The 24592-nt window shown below is 38.9% G+C and overlaps 1 protein-coding gene across 6 annotated transcripts in view; it reads right to left on the reverse strand.

Moving 5' to 3' along the window:
- LOC114054264 (rho GTPase-activating protein 28-like) overlaps positions 1 to 24592 on the reverse strand; it is a 192690-nt gene that overhangs the window by 63306 nt on the left and 104792 nt on the right. For all 6 annotated transcript variants that reach the window (XM_027877447.1, XM_027877446.1, XM_027877450.1 and 3 more), the window contains exons 2-3: positions 10292 to 10494; positions 1660 to 1877 (exon numbers count right to left, since the gene is read on the reverse strand). In XM_027877447.1, the coding sequence (XP_027733248.1) occupies positions 1660 to 1877; positions 10292 to 10494 (421 nt within the window). The remainder of the gene's footprint in view (positions 1 to 1659; positions 1878 to 10291; positions 10495 to 24592) is intronic.

Consider the following 24592-nt stretch of genomic DNA (forward strand, 5'->3'; position numbering starts at 1 on the left):
CTACTACTACTACTACTACTACTACTACTACTACTACTACTACTACTTCCACTGAAGAACTAGCGGCATATTGGGTTTGACCTATATTTCTTTGGAACCTAGAGAGTTTTTGTACCGAATATGCCAGATAATATTCATGTCAAATAAACAAAAATTCTACCACTGAAAGAATTCTGTGAAAGCGAGACTAATATGGACAAAATGAATTAAAGGGTTGAGGCAACTATGCTAATAATTCAGATAGACACCCAATGACAAACAACTTTTTGTTTTCATTCTTGAGAAGGGAAGACCTGCTTTATTTATGACAAAATCATAGAACTGAGACACTTTATTCACTATGACCTCCCTCTTCTCTATTCTACAGCTCAAACTCCCTTGACATCATAACTCATTCTGTCTCACTGAAAAGGAGTTCTGAGATCTAACAGGGCTAAAGCCAAAGGGGTCCATGGCACAAAAAGGGTGAGAACTCCCGGTGTAGTCTAATTCCCTTTTCCTACAGATGAGGAAACCTCCAAAAGATTCAAGGTCCAAGGTAACTTTCCCAAGGTTAGAAATGTAGCAGACCAGGATTTTGGACCCAGATCATTTCCACTAAAGCATATGATCTGAATCCAAATCTTCTGAATCCATTATACCAGGCTTTGTTTCCTACTGACCTCTTTATAATACCTCCCCATTCCCCCCACCCCTGCCTTTTACTCTTTGATTTCCAATTGGGACAATACATAATACACAATACACAATATGGCGCTTTACACAGAGTAGTAGCTCCATTCATGAGCTAGGAAGCAAAAACACAGGAGGAGTGATAGGATCTGTGTTTGAGTCCTACTCGCCAAATGTGTGACCTTGGACAGGTCATTTAACTGAGCTTCTGACCTTTAGCTTCCTCATTTTTAAAACAGAAGTAATAATACTGGCACTACCTATTTCAAGAGAATGTTTTAAGGACTAGAAAGATATTACATGTAAAGTCTACACAAATGTGAACATTGTTAAAGAGATGAATGAATGAAAAATCAGAAACAGAAACAGAAGCAAATTCCCTTACAAAATGGCAAACTCATTGGAAAATTGGGGCCACAAAACAGCTATAAATAAAATGGAATTAAATCTTGTATTTTTCACTAAATATGTGACATGTGTCTTTCACTAAATTTTGATACATATCTTTTTAGAACATTCATCTACCTCTATAATATTTGATTGAAAATCCTGAGTTTCTTTCTTTGACATGATTTGCTTTCATCAGAAATATAAAAGCCATTAATGCACACCTACCATTTTAAACCAATATTCCTGCAGGTTTAGAATGCCACATGCATACCCCCATTGATCTGCCTGATCACAGGGTTTCACCCCAGTGCTTAGATTAGTAAGTAAATACCTCAGTGCTGCATGCCAACCAAAACCTGCGTCATTGCCAAAATAACTCTCCAACTTCCAGAAAGAGAGGGAGTGAATTTGAGTTTGAATGAGACATTGCAGATGAAGGATAGAGATTTATCATTTTTAGGTCATGGTCTGTAAAACTTTGTACTATGCTCCTGTCATTTTCTTTCCAATTAAAATGAACTGATTTAGCCTTACCTAGCCTTTGCTTTCAATTTAAAACAAATAATAAAACATTTGTAGAGCATATTCGTTACTCACAGGAGACTCGGCAACTCCAAAGATGTCTCGGACATCTCTGACGGAGTGTTTGTTCTTCTTCCTCATGGTCTGAGTATAGGTGTTGTATCTCTTTTGGACTGCAGCTGCCTGGGTTCGAGTCAAGGTAGAGAGTAAGGCCTGTCCATCTTCCTCTTCAGCTCCTGAGATTAGTGTTGATAAACCCACATCTTGCAACCACTCGGCTTCAAGCTCTCCTTCTGCAAAAAGATGACCAGAGAGGGGTTACAAACATTCTCTGGACCAAGAGACGCCATGTTCCTGGGTGTATCAGGGATGGGGGAGATTAAATAGAAAACACACTAAGGCAAAGAGCAAAGCAAAACAAAAAATCTTACCATTTCTGATGACCTGTTTCAAGAACTTGTTAGAATTGATTTATTAAAATCTATGTTGTAAAAAGTTGACTAAAGGACCCATACTTCTAAATAGGTTCTCATTTAGTACATAGTTTGGCCTAGTGAATCAAATATTCTGATTAAATTAGAGTTACCATAAGAACAAGTATGAGATTGGATGTTAGGGAGAACTTTGCCTCCGTTATTCCATTTGAGCCTCACAATAATCCAGTCACCATTTACTAATGAGGAAACTGAGGCACAGAGCATCGAAGCAGCCTGCCTGTGGTCATGTAACTAGGATATGTAGCAGGTAGGATTTGAACTGAGGTTTAGTAGTGGCTTTTGTAGATTTGTTTCTTTTTAAATACCAGACCTGTGATATCATATATGTGGGGTGTTCCTTTATCAATGCAGACAGGGATCTATTCTGCTATTTGTAATCTTAGAGATTTTCCTGGAAGGGCTCAGAGGTAAAATGGCTTGTCCAGGGTCACAAAGCCAGTATTTGGTAAGAAAAGGATTTGAACCCAAGTCTTCCTGACCCCAAAACCAACCAGTACTGTCATCCACTGTGTCACGCTATCTCTTAAACCCAGGAATATATTGCCTAGAAAGATGGATGGATAGGTAGACAGACAGAGACGGTGTGTGTATCTATCTATGTGTATATATTATTCTCTAAATACACTGCATAGGATATTTTTTCTTTTTAAAATTTTTTGATACCTTTTTTCATTACCTTTACTTCCAAATGTATCAATTTCCCTCTCCTACCCAGTAAGCCACCCGTTGAAATCAAGATTTTTTTTAAAAAAAGAGAAAGTGGGGAAAAAAGCAAATTAGCAAAATTAAGCAACACACAGTCAATTGAATCTGACACTATATTCAATGTTCTACTCCTACAATATCCCATCTCTGCCAAGAATGGGGGAAGGGCACTCTCTCACTTCTTGGGGTGGGAACATTTTTTCCAAAGAATTAGAACAAAACAGACATCATACTATAACTAAAATTTAACTAAATATTAGTTAATCTTTGATGATTAGATGATTAATGATTTGATGATGAAGAGGCAGTTCCAAATTATTCAGTGGCTCAAGGTCATCATAATGAACATCGGTTTTCATTCACTGTACTGTAGATACAAGCAGGCAGTAATGGAAAGTTCTGATTAATTAAATGTCAAATGACATAAATTGTATCATATATCCAAGAACTGAAACTATCCTAAGTGTTCCCTAAAAAAGATCCTGCTTCATGAACAAGTAAGAGTGATTAGAAATCCTACTAGGCTTATGTCATATCCCAAAGAGATTAGAGAAAGGGGGAAAAGATCCATATATGTGCAAAAATACTACACAGTACTTTTTGTTGTATCGAAGAACTGGAAATTGAGTGGATGACCATCAACTGAAGAATGGCTGAATAAACTATGGTAAGTGAATGCAATGGGATATTATAGTGCTGGAAGAAATAACAGAAGGGATGGATTCAGAGATAGCTGGGAAGAATTATATAAACTGATCCAGAGTGAAGTGAAAAGAACCCAGAGAACAATTTATACAATCATTCCTGTATTACAATTCCTTTGCAGCACTAAAAAGGAAAACATGGTGATAGACTTAAGAATTATGATATATATTTATATATGTATGTGTGTGTATGTATGACCCTCAGCTACTCTAGAAAACTGTCCATAACTCATATTTCTCACCTCTGGACAGGGGTGGCTGCAGAACAAGAGATATTTTTCAGATGGGGGCATTTGAAGTAAAGCAGCTGAATGTAAAGATTTATTTTGCTTACTATACTCTTATATACTATAAAAGGAGGTTTATTGGGGGAGAGTGGGGTATAATGATAGCATTATGTTTTATAAATATAATATTTTATTTATAAAGATATTTTATTTATTAATAAATTTAATATTTTATTTATAAAGGTAATATTTTAAAGAGAACAGAATAAAAGAAAAACAACAAAATATTCTTTAATATGCATAGGAGAGAGCAGAAGGCAGTTCAGAAGGAGACGCAGACAAACAAAGCAGAGGTAGGAGTTCCATGTTACTTTTACCATATACATTTAAACAAATCAGGATATAACAGAGATTTCACTGTCACATACAATCCTCTTTTCTTTCCACTGCATATGAACATATTCCTATTTGCTGATGTTTATCAAATTCATCATAAAAATAAAGAACACTTTAAAATGATTTGGAATTAACACCAGCCTAGAAGCACTGACCTCTGCTTGCATAGTAATTGCAGAGACTTCTAAAGCGCATTTTTTTTTTGGTAAGGCAATTGGGGTTAAGTGACTTGCCCAGGGTCACACAGCTAGTGAGTATCACGTGTCTGAGGCCAGATTTGAACTCAGGTCCTCCTGCTCCAGGGCAGGTAAAGTGCATTTTCTTAAGTAGGTAAATACTTCACTTGAAATTTGGTTTGTGTTATCCATTTGCTTTCTGAGTTCTGGTAAACTCACAGATAATTCAAAGATAAACTTTAGCTCCATCCCTGCCTAAACTATCACAAATATCTAAACTAAGTCAGCCTTAATTGATGACGTTTTCTTTAAGACTTAATTCAGCATTTTATCCCTGGAGACAAAGTTTAAGCAAGTGTTTTTGTCTTTCTCTACTGTGGAAATGTTTTTCATCAAAGACGACTCCAGGTTGTTTATTTCAATTTAAGGTAATGCAAAATGTGGTTTTAGGTATAGGACTTGATTAGAATAGGCATAGGAACGGCACCTGTGATTTCAATGGTTTAGGGAACTCGCAGGTAAGGAAATCCACTCTACCAAAGTAGGCTAGCCATCTTCTCTACAACCTTCTCTCTCAGAAAGTTTCCTAGAGTACTGAGAGGTTAACAGATTTGTCCAAGATTACACAGCCAGGATGTGTCAGAGGTGGAATTTGAATTCAGATCTTCTGGACCTAAGGTCAATTCTCTATGCACTATGCCATGTCTCTGACTTGTAAAAAAAGAAAGAAAGAAAGAAAGAAAGAAAGAAAGAAAGAAAGAAAGAAAAAAAGAAAAATACCCTATCTCCTATTTGTCAGCCAAATACACACTTAGTTATATATTCTCTTTGTGGCCTTCAATAAAGGAAGCAGGTATTCAAGAATCACATTATTTTGTTGTCATATTACTTTATTCTCCACATGCAATATGGCTGTAATTTAGGTGGACGACTTAGCCAAATCAGACTTTAAGATGCAGTTACAAGGATATTTAAGACTGTCTGTCTAAAGATGGAAGATCAGTTAAGCCCTGTCTTAAAACATAGCTGGCACAGCAGAAGAGGTGAAGGGCACAGGGTATGAAGAGAAGAACTGTCTATAGCTTAGAAGTATGATCCTTCAGCTTCTCTTCCTCATCAGAGACAAGTAAATTCAGCAGAGTAACTTTTCAATGAAATTAAAGAGAAAGGCAATTATTCCATCTCGTGTGTACCCTCCTTGAGCTAAGGGGGAAATGAAGCCAGGAAGACTCTAAAATCAGCTGATTGGTTGTTGAGATGACCTCTGGTAAATCGGGGTTCCCAGGAAGGGAAGGAGGAGTGGTATAATAACTCCAAGGATCATATATTTAGTGCTAGAAGGGATTTTAAAGTCATCTAGTCCACCTACCACCCCATTTTGTTAGATAAGGAAACTGAAACCTGAAGGTGAAAGTTTCAACCAAAGTCACCTATGTAGTAAATGGCAAGGGTAGGAATAGAACCCAAATCTGAAAGACATTACTCTTCCCGATGTGTCATGTTTTTCTTGTATTCATCTTGGTGCCTGTCAGCTGGCCTTCCATGCTAATTAATCACTTCTCTTTATCGATATATGCAATTTTTCCTGTCTATATCTTGTTTGGGCAGTTAGATAGTACAGTGGATAGAGTGCTGGGCCTGGAGTCAGGAAGACCTAAGTTCAAATCTGACCTCAGACGCTCACTAGCTGTGTGACCTTGGGCAAGTCACTTAACCCTGTTTGCCTCGGTTTCCTCATCTGTAAAATGATCTGGGGAAAGAAATGGCAACCATTCCAGTATCTTTGCCAAGAAAACTCCAAATGGGGTAATGAAGACTCGGATACAACTGAAAAATAAATACCCTGTTTGTATCTAGTTGTTTACATGTTGTTGCCCCATTAGCCTGTGATCTCCTTGAGGACAGGGACTGCCTTTTACTTTTCTTTGTATCCCGTTTAGCACTTGGGCCTAGTAGGTACTTAATAAATGCTTGGGCTGACTGATACTTTGAAAACTGAGTAAGTTGTTTGGGGGCCCATCAAAAGTCCCTAAAATGTACGCTTGTGGAAAATCAGTGAACATACATTTATTATGCACTCACTGTGTATCAGACACCACCGCATGTTCTGAGGTAGTTACAACAAAAGGCAAAGTTTAATCAAAACTAGGTCAAAAAGGCGAAAGAAAGGGTAGAGAGACTGTTTGTGTTTTCATATTATTTTAATTTGTAAATTTTCATTTCATAAGTTTTCACACTTTCATACTTTGTTTTCATATAATTTTCTTCAAAACAGTTACCAATTAGCTAATGAAAATATTCATCGATTCATGACAACCATATAATAACTCAAATATAGGTTCAGTTCAATTCAACAAGTATTAAGTACCTACTATGTCCAAGGCACTGCGCTAAGCGCTGGGATTACAAAGATCACACAGTCCCTACTTTCAGGGAGTTTACATTCTGAAGGGACAAAAATATATATACATAGATGAGTGAATACAAAATGTACATGAAGTAAATAAACACAAAGTTATTTGGGAACCCTAACCACTGGGATCAAGAGAGTCCTCATGTCAAAATGGCACCTGAGCTACTTCATTAGGGCATCGAAGGGTTCTAGGAGATGTTGGTGAGGAGGAAGGAGTATTCTAGACACAAGGGACATCCTTAGCAGAGGCATGGTGGTGGGAAACAGAACATCACGAATCACAGAACAGTGCAGCAATCTAGAAAGATAGGCTGCTGCCAGACTGTGGAGGGTCCTAAAAACACGTAGACATTCCATTCTACCCAAGAGACAACAGAGCACTGAAGCTACATGAGTGGGGAGGCATTGTGGTTATGCCTGTGCTTTAAAAGGATAATATTTTTTCGTTTTAAAGTGCTACCACATATGCTGAAGCCTCACAATAATAACCTTATATTTATTTAGTTGTTTACAAAGCATTTTTTTTTTGATGAGGCTATTGGGGTCAAGTGACTTGCCCAGGGTCACACAGCTAATAAGTATCAAATGTCTGAGGCCGAATATGAACTCAGGTCCTCCTCACTCCAAGGCCTGAGCTCTATCCACTGCACCACCTAGCTGCCCCCACAAAGCATTTTCTTCATGTCAACCTAGGAAAGCAGATAGGATGGCTGTTTATTATTATCCCATTTTACATCTGGGATAGCTGAGGCTTAAGCTAATGCCCAAGGTCACACTGTTAGCAAATGTTAAAGCCAAGCTCAAACATAGGTCCTCTGACCCAATGGAGGAAACTGAAACCTAGAGAGGTGGGGGGACAATCACAGTCACACAAGTGGTATGTAACAATGCTTTGGTACGCTTTCTTTTTTATCGTGGAAGCAGGGGTGATTCATTAAGACTGAGTACCATGACCCTTACTAATTCATCTTAAAAGCTGTTATTTTTCCCTCTGAGAACTAAGGCTATTTACACTCATTTCCCTGTTCCAAGTTTCTCTTCTGTGATTCTTTTCCTTCTCCTTGACAGTATACAGTGAAATTGTTGAGATAGGACATGAGTCCAAACTGACATTTTGTCTTTCTATAGTCTTCTCAGGGCTTACATGAGCATATGATTGTAATAATAAAAAGCAGAATATCACACTAGAACCAGATTTTTAGCTTCACATCTGCATGACCTTCCACAAATCATCTTACCCCATCCCACTCCTTTCCTTCCCTGGTCACCCCCTCGGGCTTCAGTTCCTCAAAGGTGGTCAATATATCTAATTTGCAAAATAAGGGCCTGGAATAAATGCTTTCTAAATAAGTTCCCTGTTAACCTAGGGCTTAAACTGTACTGAGACTGGGGTCAGAGAGGCCTGAGGAGAGGCTGGCTCACTGTGAGATGTCATGAGGTATAATAAAGCATTGAGTTCTCACTCAGCACCCTCGAGTTCAAATCCTAGCTCTGAGACTCATTAGCTTGGCGACTAGGGGCAAATCACTTAATCTTTCTGAGGCTCACATTCTGCATTTGTTAAGTCAAGGTTAAGACAGTACCTTCTTCACATGGCTATTGTGAGGAGAAAATGATATAGCTGAGAAAGCACTTTGCAAACCTTAAAGTCTCATGTAAATATTATTTGCTATTATTATTCAAGATCCCCCCAAAATATAACTCCATAGCATGCATAATCATCTTGCTAGCTTACTAGCTTACTCTGGCATGATGCACAAAGAATCAGTAATCATTTATTAAGCACCCACTATGTGCCAGGCACTGTGCTAAGTGTACAAAAAGAGGCAAAAGATAGTCCCTGTCCTCAAGGAGCTTACAATCTCAGAGTCAGGAATACCTGGGTATAGGTAAGTATTGGTTCTGCCACATACTTGAACATGTGACTCTTGGCAAATCATTTAAGCACTCAGGACCCCAGACAGCTCTCAAAGATTGTAAATAGCAGAACACATGCCAATTTACCTTGGTAAGGGAGAGTTCTGTAAGCCAATGAAATCATAGGTCTGGTAATATATTAAGATACACATGTGTATATAGGTCATATATTATGTACACATAATATGTATGTATAGAGTTTGTATATAAACTATAGGGAACATATGTATAAAGTATATGTGCATCCATATACAATGTAGATACACATATATGTATGCATACACACAATATATGTATAGATATACACATGTCTATACATATGTATACATATATACTTGTACATAGATAAATATTAAACATATTATCTCAAAGATTTATGGAGAAACAAGACACAGGAAGAATGGGGATTTTGAGACAATAATGCTAACAGCATTAAGACAGTCAAAAGCAGTCCACAGGAATGCTAAACCACTGGAGATTTTATAGATGGAGCAAGTGCAGGGCTCTGCTAATGTATGCTAATTATATTATAATGAGGATACAAGACAACACAAGACTGGTGTTTGAGTAACTTTGCTGGGGGGGCAGAGGAATGCTTGGAAGCCTCCGAGAGAGAGGGGCAAGCATGATGTACCTTATTAGATAGGAAATCCTATATTCAGAAGAAAAGAGTTATATTTGAGTTATGTAAGCGTAATGAACTTGCTCTCCTGTGGCTATGTGAATTCAAGAAACTATTGGATAAATCCAGGTTTTCTCTAAGTTGCTCCTGACTTCAGAAGGCCAAGCTGGAAGCTAGAGGAGAGGGGGAGGGGAATCATGGAGGAAAAACACTCTCTCAAGCTGCCTCTTGTCACAAACCTGTTCACACCTGCTCAACAAGCACTTTACCACTTGCCACTAATTACACTCACAGGCTCCCCCCCCCTTCTCCCAAGCACTCTTCTTTTCTCTTGCTGAGGTCACTGGACATTCAGGAAAAGTGACATTTGGATAACTCAGCATCTAACACCACTCATCACCACTGGCCCCAAATGCTGGGGTCTCTTCATCAGGATCAGCACTAGAAATGAGGGAAGTCTGATTTGCTCTCCTCATGTACCCAAGGCAAACCTAACTCAGAATGTCTCTGAAGGTTGTCCCTAGGATGCCGTACTTCCCTTACACTCACTCCATTGTATTGAAAGCCTTCAATAACTGCTCCATGGGCAATGCAATTTCTGTTAGATTCACTCACTGGAGGCTCTCCAGCCCATTTCCATTAAGTTCTTTATAGCCCAGGGGTTCAGTCTGGTTAGCTGTAAGGGCTGTGGCTTCCCTTCACAGATGTCAGCCTTTTCTCCAGGGTTCTTAATCCTAAGACCTCTAACCTAAGGAAAGTAACTCATCCCATGTCAATGCAAATGAATGAGTCTGACCTCCTTCCCTAAATATCCTCATACCAGGCCTCAGCTGGTGCTCTGTGGGCGGGAAAAAATGTGACCTTCATCCAATTCAAGTTACCCTGAAGTTGGCAAGAACTTACATGAACCTGAGGTCATTAATACAGGGAAGTCTCTTGGCTCACGACGTTTACTCCAGTCTCTGTTTAAGAGGAACAAAGGAATAGGGGAGGCAATAAAAAATATCCACAGAAATCATAACCTGGGAAACAAAATAGGATGTTACTCACCATCAGCAGGCTTGACCTCAGTGACTGTCTGTTCTTCCTGTCCACCCTCACTGTTTTCTTTAATACTTTCAACTTCACACCAGAAATCCTCCATCGAAGTACTGTCTACGGAGGCTTGGGAGTTGGACCGGCTAAATGTGGGAGGATGGAGGGATTCATTGGAAAGCATTCTGTTAATTCTTCGGCAGCGAGGGATAGATTTTCTGGGGGAGAAGAAAGAAATTCAATTAAAAATAAGTCTGAAGCATTTTGGGAAATTACAAAATTAGTATAGAGCTAAAAAAAAAATCAGTGCTTTAGGCCATCATGTTTTAAATAGAAATGGAGTTGGAGTGTTAATGTGATAGTTCCCATTATCAATCTACGAAGATTTCTACATTTGAATGTACATATGTATGTCTTCAATTTCACTGAGTGCCCTCTGTATCACACTGCAGCTCGGCAACAATGAAGTGCTGATCTTTGGGGTACCCCAAGCCAACATATTCATTAAATATAGTATAGGGCATTATTTCTAACAGGAAACTGAATCCAACTGGAACAGAACTTCCATGTGCCTGTTCCTGGTAAGGAAAACCAGAATTTTCAGCAGCTTAAAAATAAAAGACATTGCCATTCATATTTTAGATGATTTCGCATACTTTCTTCTCCTTCCCTCTTGTCAAAGAGAAGGTATAATATCCCCTACGCCTCACTCAGGTCCTTGATCCTATGTTTCCTTCTCCTCCAGAACCTAGCTTCCAAGGTTATCCTTCTGTCTAAAACATCTTCAATCTCTTTCCCTCTAACAACTCCCTCCCCTCTGCCTACAAACATACTCAAGTCACCCCAATTTGAGAAAAGCCTTACCTTGACACTTTTACCCCATCCAGCTACTGTTCCATCTATCTCTCCTCTGACTGCTAAATGTTTTGAAAAAGTTATGTCTGTCATTCATTCAATAAGCATTTATTAAGCACCAACTATGCACCAGGCACTGTGCTAAGCGCTGGGGACATTGGGGCACCTAATCTAATGGGAGACACGGCAAGCAAATATATACAATAGATAGCTAGGTAGATAGATTGATAGATGGATAGATAGACACACACACACACACATGCCTGTGTGTATATATAAGCTAAATACAAGATAAATAAACAAGCTATACATAGGATTAACAGGAAATAATTAACAGAGAGAAGGCACTGGAATTAAGAGGGATTGGAAAAGGCTTCAAGGATTACTTCTATTTATTCTAAATTCTTCTACTTAATACCCATTCTCTTCTTAACCCCTTGTAATTGGGCATACATTTCCATTTTACTGAAACTATTCTCTCCAAGGCCATGCATGAGTTCCTCATCTCTAAATCCAAATGGCTTTCTCTTTTCTTTTACCCATCAACTTCAACAACTTCTTTATACAGAGGACCCTCAAATCTATAAATCTAGTCCTGACCTCTCTCACGAATTCCACAGCCATATCTCAAAATGCCTACAGGACATCTACGTATTCCATCAGCCCTCAAACTCAACACATCAGAAACCTTTTCTCTAAACCTGCTCTTCCTCTTTTGGTCTGTGGCATCACCATTCTCCCTGTCTCCCACATTCTTGTGACCCTGGGGTTATCTTTGCCTCTTCTCCCTCTCCTGTCTCTCATATCCAATCAATCACTATGTCTTGGTAATACCACCACTACAACATCAGCAGTCATCTTGCCCTCCTCTGGGATTCTACGGCCACTCTCCTGGTATAGACTCTCTTACCTGCACTAGCCACAATCTCCTGACAGGTCTTTCCGCACTCACTCTATAACCCCTCCAATCTGGTCTCATACAGCTGCCAGAATAAGCTATTTTTGTTGGTTTTAATGCAAAGATCTGGTCATGTCCCTCTTCTTTCTGAGAATCTTCAGGTACTCTTTGTTGTCTCCCATATAAAGTTCAGCTTCTTATGCTTGACATTCAGGGACTTCCACAATCTAGGACAAACTTCATACAATGCTACTCTTCTCCATGTACTTACTCTACGCTCTAGCTAAACTGAACTATTCACATTCCATCTCACACGTGCACTAGCTCAGTGACCCGGAGCAATCCATTTAATCTCTCTGTGCCTCAGTTTCTTCATCTATAAAATGGATTGGCCTCAATCATTAACAAGGTCCCATCCAGATCTAAATCTATGATTCTATGAGCCTACTCTCATACTTCAACTGATCATATTTTAAATGATTTTGGATCAAATTAGAGGAGTAGCTAGGTGGCAGAGCGCATAGAGTACCAGGCCCGAAGTCAGGAAGATTCATCTTTCTGAGTTCAAATCTGACCTCAGACACACTAGCTGTGGGACTGCAGCAAATCACTTAACTGTCTGCCTCAGTTTCCTCATCTATAAAATGAACTGGAGAAGGAAATGGCAAACCACTCCAGTTTCTTTGCCAAGAAAACACCAAATGGGGTCACAAGGAGTTGGATACAACTGAAATGAATGAACAACAACATAGGTCAAATTATACTTTGGCTCTCAGATCCTCCGAGAAGCAATGTGAACTATCAATCAATCAATAAACATTTATTAAGTGCTTTTATTTCTAATAACATTGATATATGTAATGTTATATATATACATACACATAAATATATATATATACACACACATATATATATAAAATAACATTTATTAGTGTGCCAGGCACTATGCTAAGCACTGGGGATACAAAAAAGACAAAAGACAGTCCCTGCCCTCAAGGAGCTTAAGATCTAATGAGGGAGGCAAAAGGTAAACAAATACAGACAAAGCAAGTTATATACAGTATAAATAGGAAATAAAAGACAGAAAGCAGTGGAATTAAGAGGTATTAGGGAAGCTGCCTTTTAGGAGAGAGCTAGCCTCAGAACCAGGATTTCAGTCCTGCCTATGACATAATGGCTATTTGGTCCTGGGCAAGCTGTCTAGGGTAGACAACCCTTTAAGACCATAAATTAAGAGAAAATTCTAATTTGCTTTGGCAAAGGAATTTCCTCACTAGAGAGTTCTCTATACTAATTAAATCATAAGTATTAGTTCCTAGTATAAGGGAGGATGGTGAAAACTATGTTAGAACACATAGTTTGGAGGATCAAAGAAAGGTAAGGCTAAAAATTTGCAGACTTCTCAAGCTAAATGCCTTTATATTAGGAATAATTTTTTTAAGAAGAGTCATATGTTAGATGATACCTTATGCTAAACACATAGCCTGGGTCTCAGGCTCACAATATTCCTCAGTTCTAGGAACTAGATTAAAACATAATTGGGAAAAATTTAACAAAATAAATAAAAATACAATAAAACATGCGTTCCCTCATTTTTTTCAGTTGTATCTGACTCTTTGTGACCCCATTTGGGGTTTTCTTGGCAGATATACTGGAATGGTTTGCCATTTCCTTGCCCAGCTCATTTTGCAGATGAGGAAACAAACAGGGTGAAGTGACTTGCCCAGGGTCACACAGCTAGTAAGTATCTGAAGCCAGACTGGAACTCAGGAAGATGAATCTTCCTGACTCCAGGCCTACCACTCTATCCACTGTTCCACCTAGCTGCCCCAAACACAATAAAACATAGATTAATATATGTGTGTGTGTGTGCATGTGTGTGTGTGTATATATATATATATACACACACACACACATACACATGGATGATTATATATACAAATATAGTTATATATAACATGAATATATTTATATCATAAATATATAGTATATAATAAAATTATATTTTAAATTATATATAAGAATTTATATATTATATATATAGATACTGTTATATATATTTTAATAGTATTTTATTTTTTCTAATTACATATAAAGTCAAATTTTAACGTAATTTAAAAAAAAATTTTGAGTTCCAAATTTTCTTTCTCCCTCCCTCACCTCCCCCCTCCCTAAGACGGTAAGAAATTTGATACAGAAATAACATATTTTAAAACTAAGTCATTATAGAGGCTGCAGGAATATCCTTATTATTAATTAGTGGTTCCCCCTTTCTATCTAAAGATGACAGTATGGCCTTAGACATTATATAGCAAAGCTGAGGTTTGAATCTTGGCCCTTTCACTCCAAACCCTATGTTCAATGATACCAAAATGCCTCGGATTCTGGCTATGATCAATGTCGAACACGATATTTTTTAACCGATGTTGACTACATCATAACATAACAGCAACTGGTTCCAAAGATAGCAATCATTTGAGAGCCGGCTGTCTGCCTGCTGTCACATCATCAGCCGGTGAGGCCAAAGGTCAAAGTAAACATGAAATCAGACAAGGTAATGATGAGAAGGTAACGTGAAAAATTGCTGCAGCTCCAATCCAGTCTGTTTAAAGAAGCCATCAACTCTTTAAAAAAAAAAAAAAAAAAAAAAAGGGAAAAAAATAAAACTGAGCACATTGATTCTACTACTATTTCCTAGAGTTCAACCAATTCAAAATAGCTGCCCTGCCATAAGGAGCAGGATGAAAGAGCCCAGAAGTTTCCTTCGCCAACAAAAATAATCTCCTTGCAACGCAGCAGGGTGACACAGCTTTTAGGGCTGCAAAATATGATTGAAACCATTCTTTCCAAGTTCAAGGACTCCTCTATGACCAGATTCAATGGCCTTTCTCTGTCCTCATTTTACTTGACTTTGCTATATACTGACACTGTTAATCCCTTATTTTGGATACTTTTCCCTTCTCCTTCCAGATGTTCTGCTTAGGCTTTAGTTTAGAATATTCCTTTTGGGTATTTATTCTTCCTTCTGTCCCTGAATTGCCCCAGGCTTTACCCTCAAGTCTTTTCTCTCCCTTTCTCCACTATCACTTTGGGAGATTTCTCTGCTACCATACTTTAAACTCAGGGCAAATGACTCTTAAATCTACATTCTCATTTCCAACTTTCACCTGGATTTTAGTCCCACATCTTCAATTGCTTGTTAGATATCTCTACCAAGAAGTCAAACTCTGCAAATTTAAACTGAACTCATCTTACCCCACCAAATATCCCCAACATCTCATTTTCGTTGGTGGTACCACCAATTTCTGAATTTCTAAAGCTCAGAATCTCAGTCATCTCTGACTTTTCTCTCTCCCTCATCAACCACAGCCAAACGGTTGCCAAGTCCTACCATTTCTACCTCACAATGGCTCTTGTATCCTTCTATTCATTCACACAGCTAACACCATAATAAAGTTCCTGAAACTCTCTAACCCAAGTTATTGTAATAGCATCACACCTGGTCTTCCTGTTTTCTGTCTCTACCACTCTCCAATTCAAAAGGAAGGAGATGAGAAAAGTTACTAGACAATTTACTAACTCAATCACATGCATTAATATACTCAACTGAATGTTGAAACGACAAAAATATTATACTCTTCCACAACGCAGTCATCATTTTACACATGTCTTGAGAGCCCATGACTACGACAGGCACACTGAGTTGGTGGTACTGTATCTCAGCCAAGTAAGATGTAGTGGAATTATGTAGAGGAGTAGCTAAGGGTAAATTTGTCTATGAGATACTCATTCTATAGAGATGTCATTTCACAAGCATAGATCCACCCATTGCAAATGAAACTTTCATGCTACTTGTCCTTAGGTGGTTTCACAAGGAATTCTAATTCAAAGAATTAGAGGTTGGTTAAATCTGTTCCTCTTGCCAAGATTCTTCTTAGCCTTACTGCTGAGCCCAAGAGGGGTCACAGCAAACACTGAAGTGTATTTGCTGCATTTGTCAATAATGAGTAGTGCTTATCAATGATGTTTGATTCCTATCAAGACACAGTTGGATTTGTACTCGTTTACATATCTTTAGCTGTTCCTCAGTGAATTAGATGTTTTTTTGGTTGTTTTTGTTTTTGTTTGTTTGTTTGTTTTTTGCTTTTTGGTGAGGCAATCAGGGTTAAGTGACTTGCCCAGGGTCACACAGCTAGAAAGTGTCAAGTATCTAAGGCCAGATTTGAACTCAAGTCCTTCTAACTCCAAGGCCGGAGCTCTATCCACTGTGCCACCTAGCTGCCCCGAATTAGATGCTTTTGATTAAGTGCATATTATGTGCCAGGCACTGTGCTAAATGCTGGGGATACAAAAAAGGCAAAACATGCCCTCCAGGAGCTCATGTTCTACTGGGAGACAATATGCAAACAATTATGTACATATAGGATAGATTCAAGGTAAATGAGAGGTAATATCAGAGGAAACGCACCAGTGTTGGGGGTTGGGAGTGGGAGGTAAATTAGAAAATGCCTCTTTCAGAAGGTGGGATTTGATATGAGTATTAAAAGAAGTCAGGGAAGATAAGAGATGAGGAGAATTCCCAGGAAGGGGGAAAGCCAGTGGAAAGGCAAGGAATAAAGACATGGTGTGTGGTGTAACTATCAGCAAGAAGGCCAGTATTGCTTGGTTGTAGTATGAGAAGACTGAAGTGTAGGACGACTGAAAAGGTTGGATGGGACCCTTGCAAAGGGTTTTAACTGACAGAGGATTTTATATTTGATCCTGGAGGTAATAGGGAACCATTGGAGTATTTGGGTAATGAGATGGCCAGACCAGTCCTTTAGGAAAAACACTTTTGACAGTTGAGTGTAGGATGGATTAGAGTTGGGGAAAAACTTGAAATAGGGATACCAAGTAGAAGACTGTTGCAGTAGTCCAAACATTCCATGTTGAGGGCTTAGACAGGGGTGGTGGCAGTGTAAGAGGAGAGAAGGAAGCGTGTAAGAGAAATGTGGGGAGGTAGAAATGATAAGATTTACAATATCAGACATGTGGGAATGAGTGCAAAGGAGGAATCAAGAATTACACCAAGACAGAGAGCTTTGACGACTATGAATATGATAGTGCCCCCTCAATAGGAAAAGCAAAGTTGGAAGTAGGGGAGGATTGGGAGGAGAAATATAATGAATTGGGGTTAGATCTGAGAGTCGCCTGAATAGAGGTGATCATCAAAGCCATGGGAATTGATGAGATCACCAAGAGAGATAATGTAGAAAGAAAAGAGAAGTAGAGCTACTACACATCTTTGGAGAATACTCACTATTAGTTATCTCATAAGCTATTTTAAATTTCCCAGCCCTTCTACAATGAGTTGCAGAGTTTCTCTTAATGACAGTTATCAATGCTTATTAATTGTTATTTAGCATCCTACTAATGAAGAATCTCTATTAATTGGAATGTCCCTATATCTATGATAAAATAAAAATTCACACCCATGATGATGACCTGGGGGTACGAAATAATCCAAACGTACCTACTGACAAATCAACCAAAAGATTTAATTATGTTGAGTAGAAATGTAATATTAAGCATATTTTATTATAATAATTATCTCAATTCTTCATTGGTAGTGCATATATGATATGTACTGTAATTTTCTTCTTCAATACTTCATAGGATTATGATTTCATTTGAGGGGGACACTCGCTCAGTGACTTTGTAGGTGGTCTTTGGAGCTGTTAAGGTCAAAAAAATTCAATCAACTTACAGCTAAGCAGAGGCATACAGTAGAAAGTGTATCAGACTTGGAGCCAAACGAACTGGGTCTGAATTCAGACTCTACCTTTTATGATGTATAAGCTTAGGTATGTCACTTAAGTTATCTGAGCTTTAATTTCCACATCTGTAAAAGGAAAAGATAATCTGTAGGGTCATTCTAGCTCTAAAATTGTGATCCTATCATCCAACCATAAGATGAATGAGCTTAAGGCTGATTGTTGGAAAAAACCATGTGGACTATTTTCTAGTTTGCACTTGGAACCTTTCTGGATTAGAAGCATGGCCAAAATTGATGCTCTGTAAGGCTAATTATCTGCTGAATAGATGACTTTATTAACCAGAATGCCCCATTCCTCAACAGTCCTAGATAAAAGAGAGGATACTTTTCCCAATATTTTCCCTTCCATCTTTCATCCCTGTTTTCCTTTGAAAAAATATTTAAGAATCTGGTGTCAATGTAACTGTTTTTTAACATCATCCATCTTCACTTGTTTTCTAGACCTAATGTTAAGGTGATGGCTTGGCTAATAGCTGAGAGTTCTTCTTTATCCAGTGGGTGGTCTGAGCGCCTTTGCGTTTCAGCCAATGTTTGGACTCCCAGGTGGAGTGTGGTGACAAGGCCAATGAAGGAAAGCCAGCTGTGGGCATTTGCTGCTTCATAAAATACAGCTCACAAAAAGCTGTGCTTTGGTTTCATTTAGAGATGAAAACATATGTGGTTTATTGCCAGAATTACCCATTTGCCATAACATGGATGATTAGAAAGACACACTGAATTCTGCATAAAAGAAAAAAGGAATGGGAGGATAAGGAAGAGATATGTTCCCAGAAAGTTTCCAACTATACAGGGATAAAAAGGTCTTAAATTTCCCCCTTTGTTCATCTTTTCTCTGACATTACGCATATTTCCGTCTTTCAGACATTTACGGTGACTTTTATTTTTATTCAGTATTCTAAAATCAAAGAATTTCAGTAAGACACAAAATTCATAACAGCAGCATGATTAGAGCTAATCACAGCACTGCTTTTAGCTCCACAAGATAAGCCCTTTTTGTCTTTTATTTTACCATGTTCTGGATGGCTGAGACTTCAAAGACACCATTACAGATTCCAAGGGAGAAACTGTTTTCTTTATTCTTTTCAAAAGTTCATGTCTTCCCCTGTGCACTCCCCCAAGAGCCACACAAGGAGTTTATACCTTACTAATCTTTGAATATCTAAATCTAGTAAAATTTGTACCTCCTCCCCCATTCGTATGCAGGAAACTATTTAGGGGATCTGGTGGCTCTTCAAATAGTTCACAAACTCTAGTGCAGGGGGAGGTTTTTAATTTTTTGGATCACAGGCACCTTTGGCAATTTAGGTAATCCTATGGGTTCCTTCTCAGAATAATGTTTTTAAGTATATTAAATAAAATATAATGGAAACTAATTATAATGAAGTATATATGTATATATATTTAAAATATCTTTAAAAAATTTTAAATATGTATTATTGTTGTTTATAAAGTCCCTGGACCCCAAGTCAAGAACCCAGACTCTAAAAGACATTTGATTAGCAGGAATAGCCATCTTTGCTATGCATGGATATCATGTACTAAGCAAGACCATTAGTCATACAAAGGATGTATTTCTATCATGACCAAACTACTTTAGCAAAGGAGTAGATATGATACACTATCCCCAGGAATGTAAAAATGTTTACGGGAGTCATTTGCTAAAGGATTCTGTTTATGGTATAAGCTAATTGAGGCACAGGGATATTCAGGCCTTGTTTCTGTAATTAGAATGAGAATGTCCTATTAACAGTCTGTATGTTTACACAAAAGGGTTTTTTCAAGGTACTTCAAAGAAAAGCAGCTTTATTAAAGATTTTCTAAAAGCCAAGTACACAGAACATTGCCCTTTAACAGCTGACTAATGAGCAGTCAGCTTCAACTGAGAAAGTACCCATAGGTGAAACCATCTCTATGGGGTGGCCACAGGCCCTTTATTGCAAAGGAGGCCCCAAGTAAAAGAACCATTTTGCTCCATTATGACAGCAATATAAGAATGACTTTTCTTTTTTAAAGTCACTTCCAAATATTTTCTGCTGGGTGGAGAACTGACCATGACCTTTCCCTCCTTAAACATCATATAATTATGATCCCTAGCCCTTCCCTCTGCCTTGAGAGCCTTAATCTACAGCCTTAGACCTCACCATATATGGAGAAAACAGAGATTTGATGGCCTGTTTGCTTCTTTATTATGAAACACTAGCAGGCAGAAACTAAACAAAAAATAGAATGTGATTAGGAGGCACAGCAACTTTTGTCATAGAAAAAAAAAAAACTGCCCAGCATTTACCATTATGCTGAGACTTAATTATCATGTAGTCACTGAAAGCAGAGGACATTTTCAACATGTCAGATCGAAGCAGTTTTATGGGCAGGAAACACACTGGCTAAACACAGGTTCTGTTGGACTTTGTGAGGTTCATGTGGTGGTGAATATTAAAAAGAGATTTGCTTTTGGCTGGGAAACAGGCACATTGCTTGTGGCCTCTTTGGAATAACAGAGTTTTCTTACATAGATCACTGTAATTTTAACATCCTATTCGGTATGCTTCCTGATAACCCTGCAGTTAGCCCTTTATTGTTGGTACATCCCTGGCTAATTCTGAGCTAGTTGAAGTTGTTGGGTTTTGTTTTTTTCTTTTCATCTAGGTAGAAAGTATTTGGACCTGAAAAGGGTGACAACATGGTGAGTTGAAATTAACATCCTTCTCCGGAGTCAAAGAATAAGGATTCAAATGCCACCTCAGACAGAGAAGGATGGGGGGGGTTCAAATCTCACCTTTTTTTCACAAAGGATGAGGGCACAAATACCGCCTCTGGTACTTAACAGCACATGTGTAACCTCGGACAACTCATGGGGTCTTTCTGAGCCTCCAATTCCTCACCTGTAAAATGAGGGAGTTGTTTCAGAAGGGAACTCTGCGCTCCCTTCAAATGCTAAATAAGTGAACCTGGGAAAGTATCTCGAGAATACAGCCACCTCCCTCCCTCCCTCTCTGCCTCAACAGGCTTGGGAGGCCCAACAAATGAATAGCCCAAGTCATGATGAATCTCTCGGCATTTTTCATTCCCGCTAGAACGGCATTCACATTGACGTGAATGGGATCTCGGAGAGAAGGTGCCAAGTACTGTCTATACTGAACTTTAGTAAAAATTATGCTACCCAAGAAACAGCTCTTCCTGAGATAAGGCATTTGGGAACAGGCCCAACCCACCCTCCCGGCTGTCTGGCTACAGCTCAGATGGAGAAGAAGAATCCTGCCACTTTGGGTTTTTCTTTTTTTTTTTTCCTTTTTGGCTTCTCAATCATCTATACATTCTTAAATGTTTACAAGTAAGCTTGATTTAGCCGTTTTGCAGGAAAGCACCTGAAATGCTCTGATGATAAAAAGTAGTTTCAGAATAATGGACATAATGCCACGAAGAACTTGCCTCAGCTCCCTTTTTTCCTTTCTCCATCCTCTTTAAAAAAAAAAAAATCAATAAAAACATTTAATAAGCTTGCTATGGTGAGGAAAAAACACCTGCTCTGGAATCAGAGAACGTAGATTCAAACCCCACCTTTGATGCTTGGGCAAGTCACATTACCCTCATCATTCCTCAGTTTCCTGATCTGTAAAATGAGGGGAAGGGGTTAGATGGCCTCTGGGGGCCTCTCAACTCCAGAACTAGTGCCTACTCCATGCTAGACACTTTCCAATCTATTTCTCCCCAGCTCCTTGACTCTTATCTGTCATCCTGGCACACTCATTCCCATTCTTATTCCACTGTGTCTCACTTCCCTGGCCCTCCTGGACCCCCTTCTCTGGTGAGGGGAGGAGGGGGGGAGGAAGAAAGTAAACTAACTGATTGAAAAGTTCTGCCAAAAGTTAAACACGTCTGCTCCAAAACTCCTGTCTGGCACTAAAGGCTTCAGAAAAATGTTCTGGTAGAGAAAAGTGACGCTAAAACATTACACGTGTTCTGCAGTTACTTGGCACGATATTTTTTTCTTTTTTTTTTTTAATTAAAAAGAATTTTTTCTCTCCCTCCCACTTTTCCATTACTAATTGGGAAAAAAAAGAAATCAAAGTCTTTTAACAAATATGCATAGTCAAAACAAATTCCCACATTGTCCATTTCCATATGTCTCATTCTGCATCTTGAATCCCAAAGGAGAAGGGTACCACTAGTGGGATGTAGTTGAAATAGTCCTTAAGTATTCCTCCCTTCCTTTACTCCTTTATTCCTTCCTTTTTTCCTTTTCTTTCCTCCTTCCTTTCCTTCCTCCCTCCCGTCTTTCCTTTCAGTTGTCCTTTAAGTCAAAGAGGCAGGATTCAAACCCAGGTCCTGGGACCCAGCCCTCTTCCTCTGATATCAGGCTGATGCCTGGAGTCCTTTAGTAAATGGGGGTTTTGGTTTTGGTTTTTGTTATTTATCTACTAATCATCTACACTGATGACAACATATGTAAAATTCATGATTTAGAGAAGGGCAGCAAATAGATAAGGGATCTGTGAGCTTTCTGTCCTGACCATGTCAAACCCCTGGCTAATTTAGAAACCTTGTGTAGGTATTGATTTTGGTCAAGCTCAGTCAATCCAATAAGTGGCTCTTGTCACAACGCCTGAAAAGACAGATTAAAAAGAGTAGAGAAGGGAGCTCTGAGACACCTAATCATCGCTGAGAGGGTGTTGGCGTAGTGATAGCTCCACGCTCCTATTTTCAATCTAATTAAGTGATTCCCAATGTAGAATCTAAAAGGCAAAGCGTGGGAAATGAAGCAACAAGCTTCCTTAGCAGCATTCTTCCCTTCATCCACGAGGAGGGGGTGCAGGTACATTGCTCTTAGTCATTTTAATTTTTTTGTGACTGGAAAACTGTTCCACCTCAGTCAATCCAGATAAATGCTATAAAAGTAGATGGCTTCTAGATTTCAGAAGTTGATTGAAGGTTGGAGCTTAGCTCCGAAGTTTTCTAAAGGGCTGGGTTATTTTGTGTTGAGTAGCACACTCCGTCATTGTCATTTGTGTCTGTGAAGATGTTCATGAACTTGGCATTGCTACCAGGGGATTGGATGTGACCCAGCAGAAAGGGACCGAGACCAAATGCCCTTATTTTACAAATGAGGAAACTGAGGTTTATAGAGGTTAAGTGACTGGCCCAGGGTCATACAGCTAGTAAGGGTCTGATGGAGGATTTGAACCTAGGTATTTATGACTCCAAGTTTGGTGTTCTACTACCTGCACTGCATGGAGTCTCTTTCCTCCCTAACAGACCCATGTCTCATTAGGTTTATGCTAATTTATATTACTTTGTCTCTTCCTCACGGATCTCTGTGACATTTTCGCCCAGCCTATCTTTACTGTAAGGTATCACTGTGGTTGGGATGCTGCATCCTAGTCCTGAGTGAGTGGTTATGCCAACAGTACCCTTTCAAGTGTCTCCTCACATTCCCTTGCCCCATTTTAGCACACCAGACAAGGGAGAGGAAGGCTTCAGCAAAGCACAAGTCAAAAGCAACAACATCTGGATTGGTGCTTAATGTGACTGTGTTGATTGACCATGACAGCATCCTTTTTCAAAGCCAAGTTTGATTGGCTTCTTTGAATGTGACGAGTACATCTGATCCCTACAACTCGGACACCAGATTAGGTTTATTTAAACAGCTGTACGCGAAACAAGTGGAATTTTAGCACAAAATGCTAAATCTGGTAGAGTAAGCTAACATAAAGGAAAACTGTGGGGAACAATCAATAATTTAAGAGTATAAGTTTGGGTTATTGGGTTCCAATGCCAGCTCTGCCACCTGATATGGAAGCTATGGGACCTTGGTCAATTAACTTTTATTGTTGTTGTTGTTCAATCATTTCAGTCATGTCTGATTCTTCCTGACCCCATTTGGGATTTTCTTGGCAAAGATATTGGAGGTTTGCCATTTCCTTCTCCAGCTCATTTTACAGAGGAAGAAACCGAGGCAAACAGGGTGAAGTGACTTGTCCAGGGTCACAGAGCTAGTAAGTGCCTGAGGCTGGATTTGAACTCAGGAAGATGAGTCTTCCTGACTCCGGACCTAGCACTCTATCTACTACACCACCTGTGAAACTTTACTGCTCTGTATCTCAGTTTCCCCATCTTTCAAATGAGGTGGTTAGATTAGATGATCTCTAAAGTTCCTTTCAATTCTGATTCTATCCAGTCTTCCAGGTCTCCCCTCTCCAGAATGATTTTTAGTTGAATGCCATGTACCAGGATGTCTTCATGAATGATGTATGACTATTGTCTTTTTGTATTCTGTTCATTTCCATTAGAGATCTTTTTTTATTAATTTATTTATTTTTAGTTTTCAACATTCACTTCCACAAGATTTTGAGTTCCAAATTTTCTCCCCATCTCGTCCCTCCCCCACCCCAAGATAGCATGCATTCTGAAAACCTCTTCCCCTAATCTGCCCTCCCTTCTATCTCCCCCGACCCTTCTCTTATCCCCTTCCCCTTCAATTTTCCTGTAGGGCAGGATAGATTTCTATACCCCATTGCCTGTATATCTTATTTCCCAGTTGCATGTGAAAACAGTTTTTTAACATTTGTTTTTAAAACTTTGGATTCCAAATTTTCTCCCTTCCTCCCTCCCCACCCACCCTCATTGAGAAGGCAAGCAACTTGACACAGGTTATACATGTGTAGTCATGCAAAACACTTCCATAGTAGTCATGTTGGAAAAACTAACTATGTTTCCATTATTCCTATCCCGCCTCCTAATTATTCTATTC

The sequence above is a fragment of the Vombatus ursinus genome, unplaced genomic scaffold, assembly GCF_900497805.2.
Source record: "Vombatus ursinus unplaced genomic scaffold, bare-nosed wombat genome assembly UNPS02014812.1, whole genome shotgun sequence".
NCBI classification, from domain to species: domain Eukaryota; kingdom Metazoa; phylum Chordata; class Mammalia; order Diprotodontia; family Vombatidae; genus Vombatus; species Vombatus ursinus.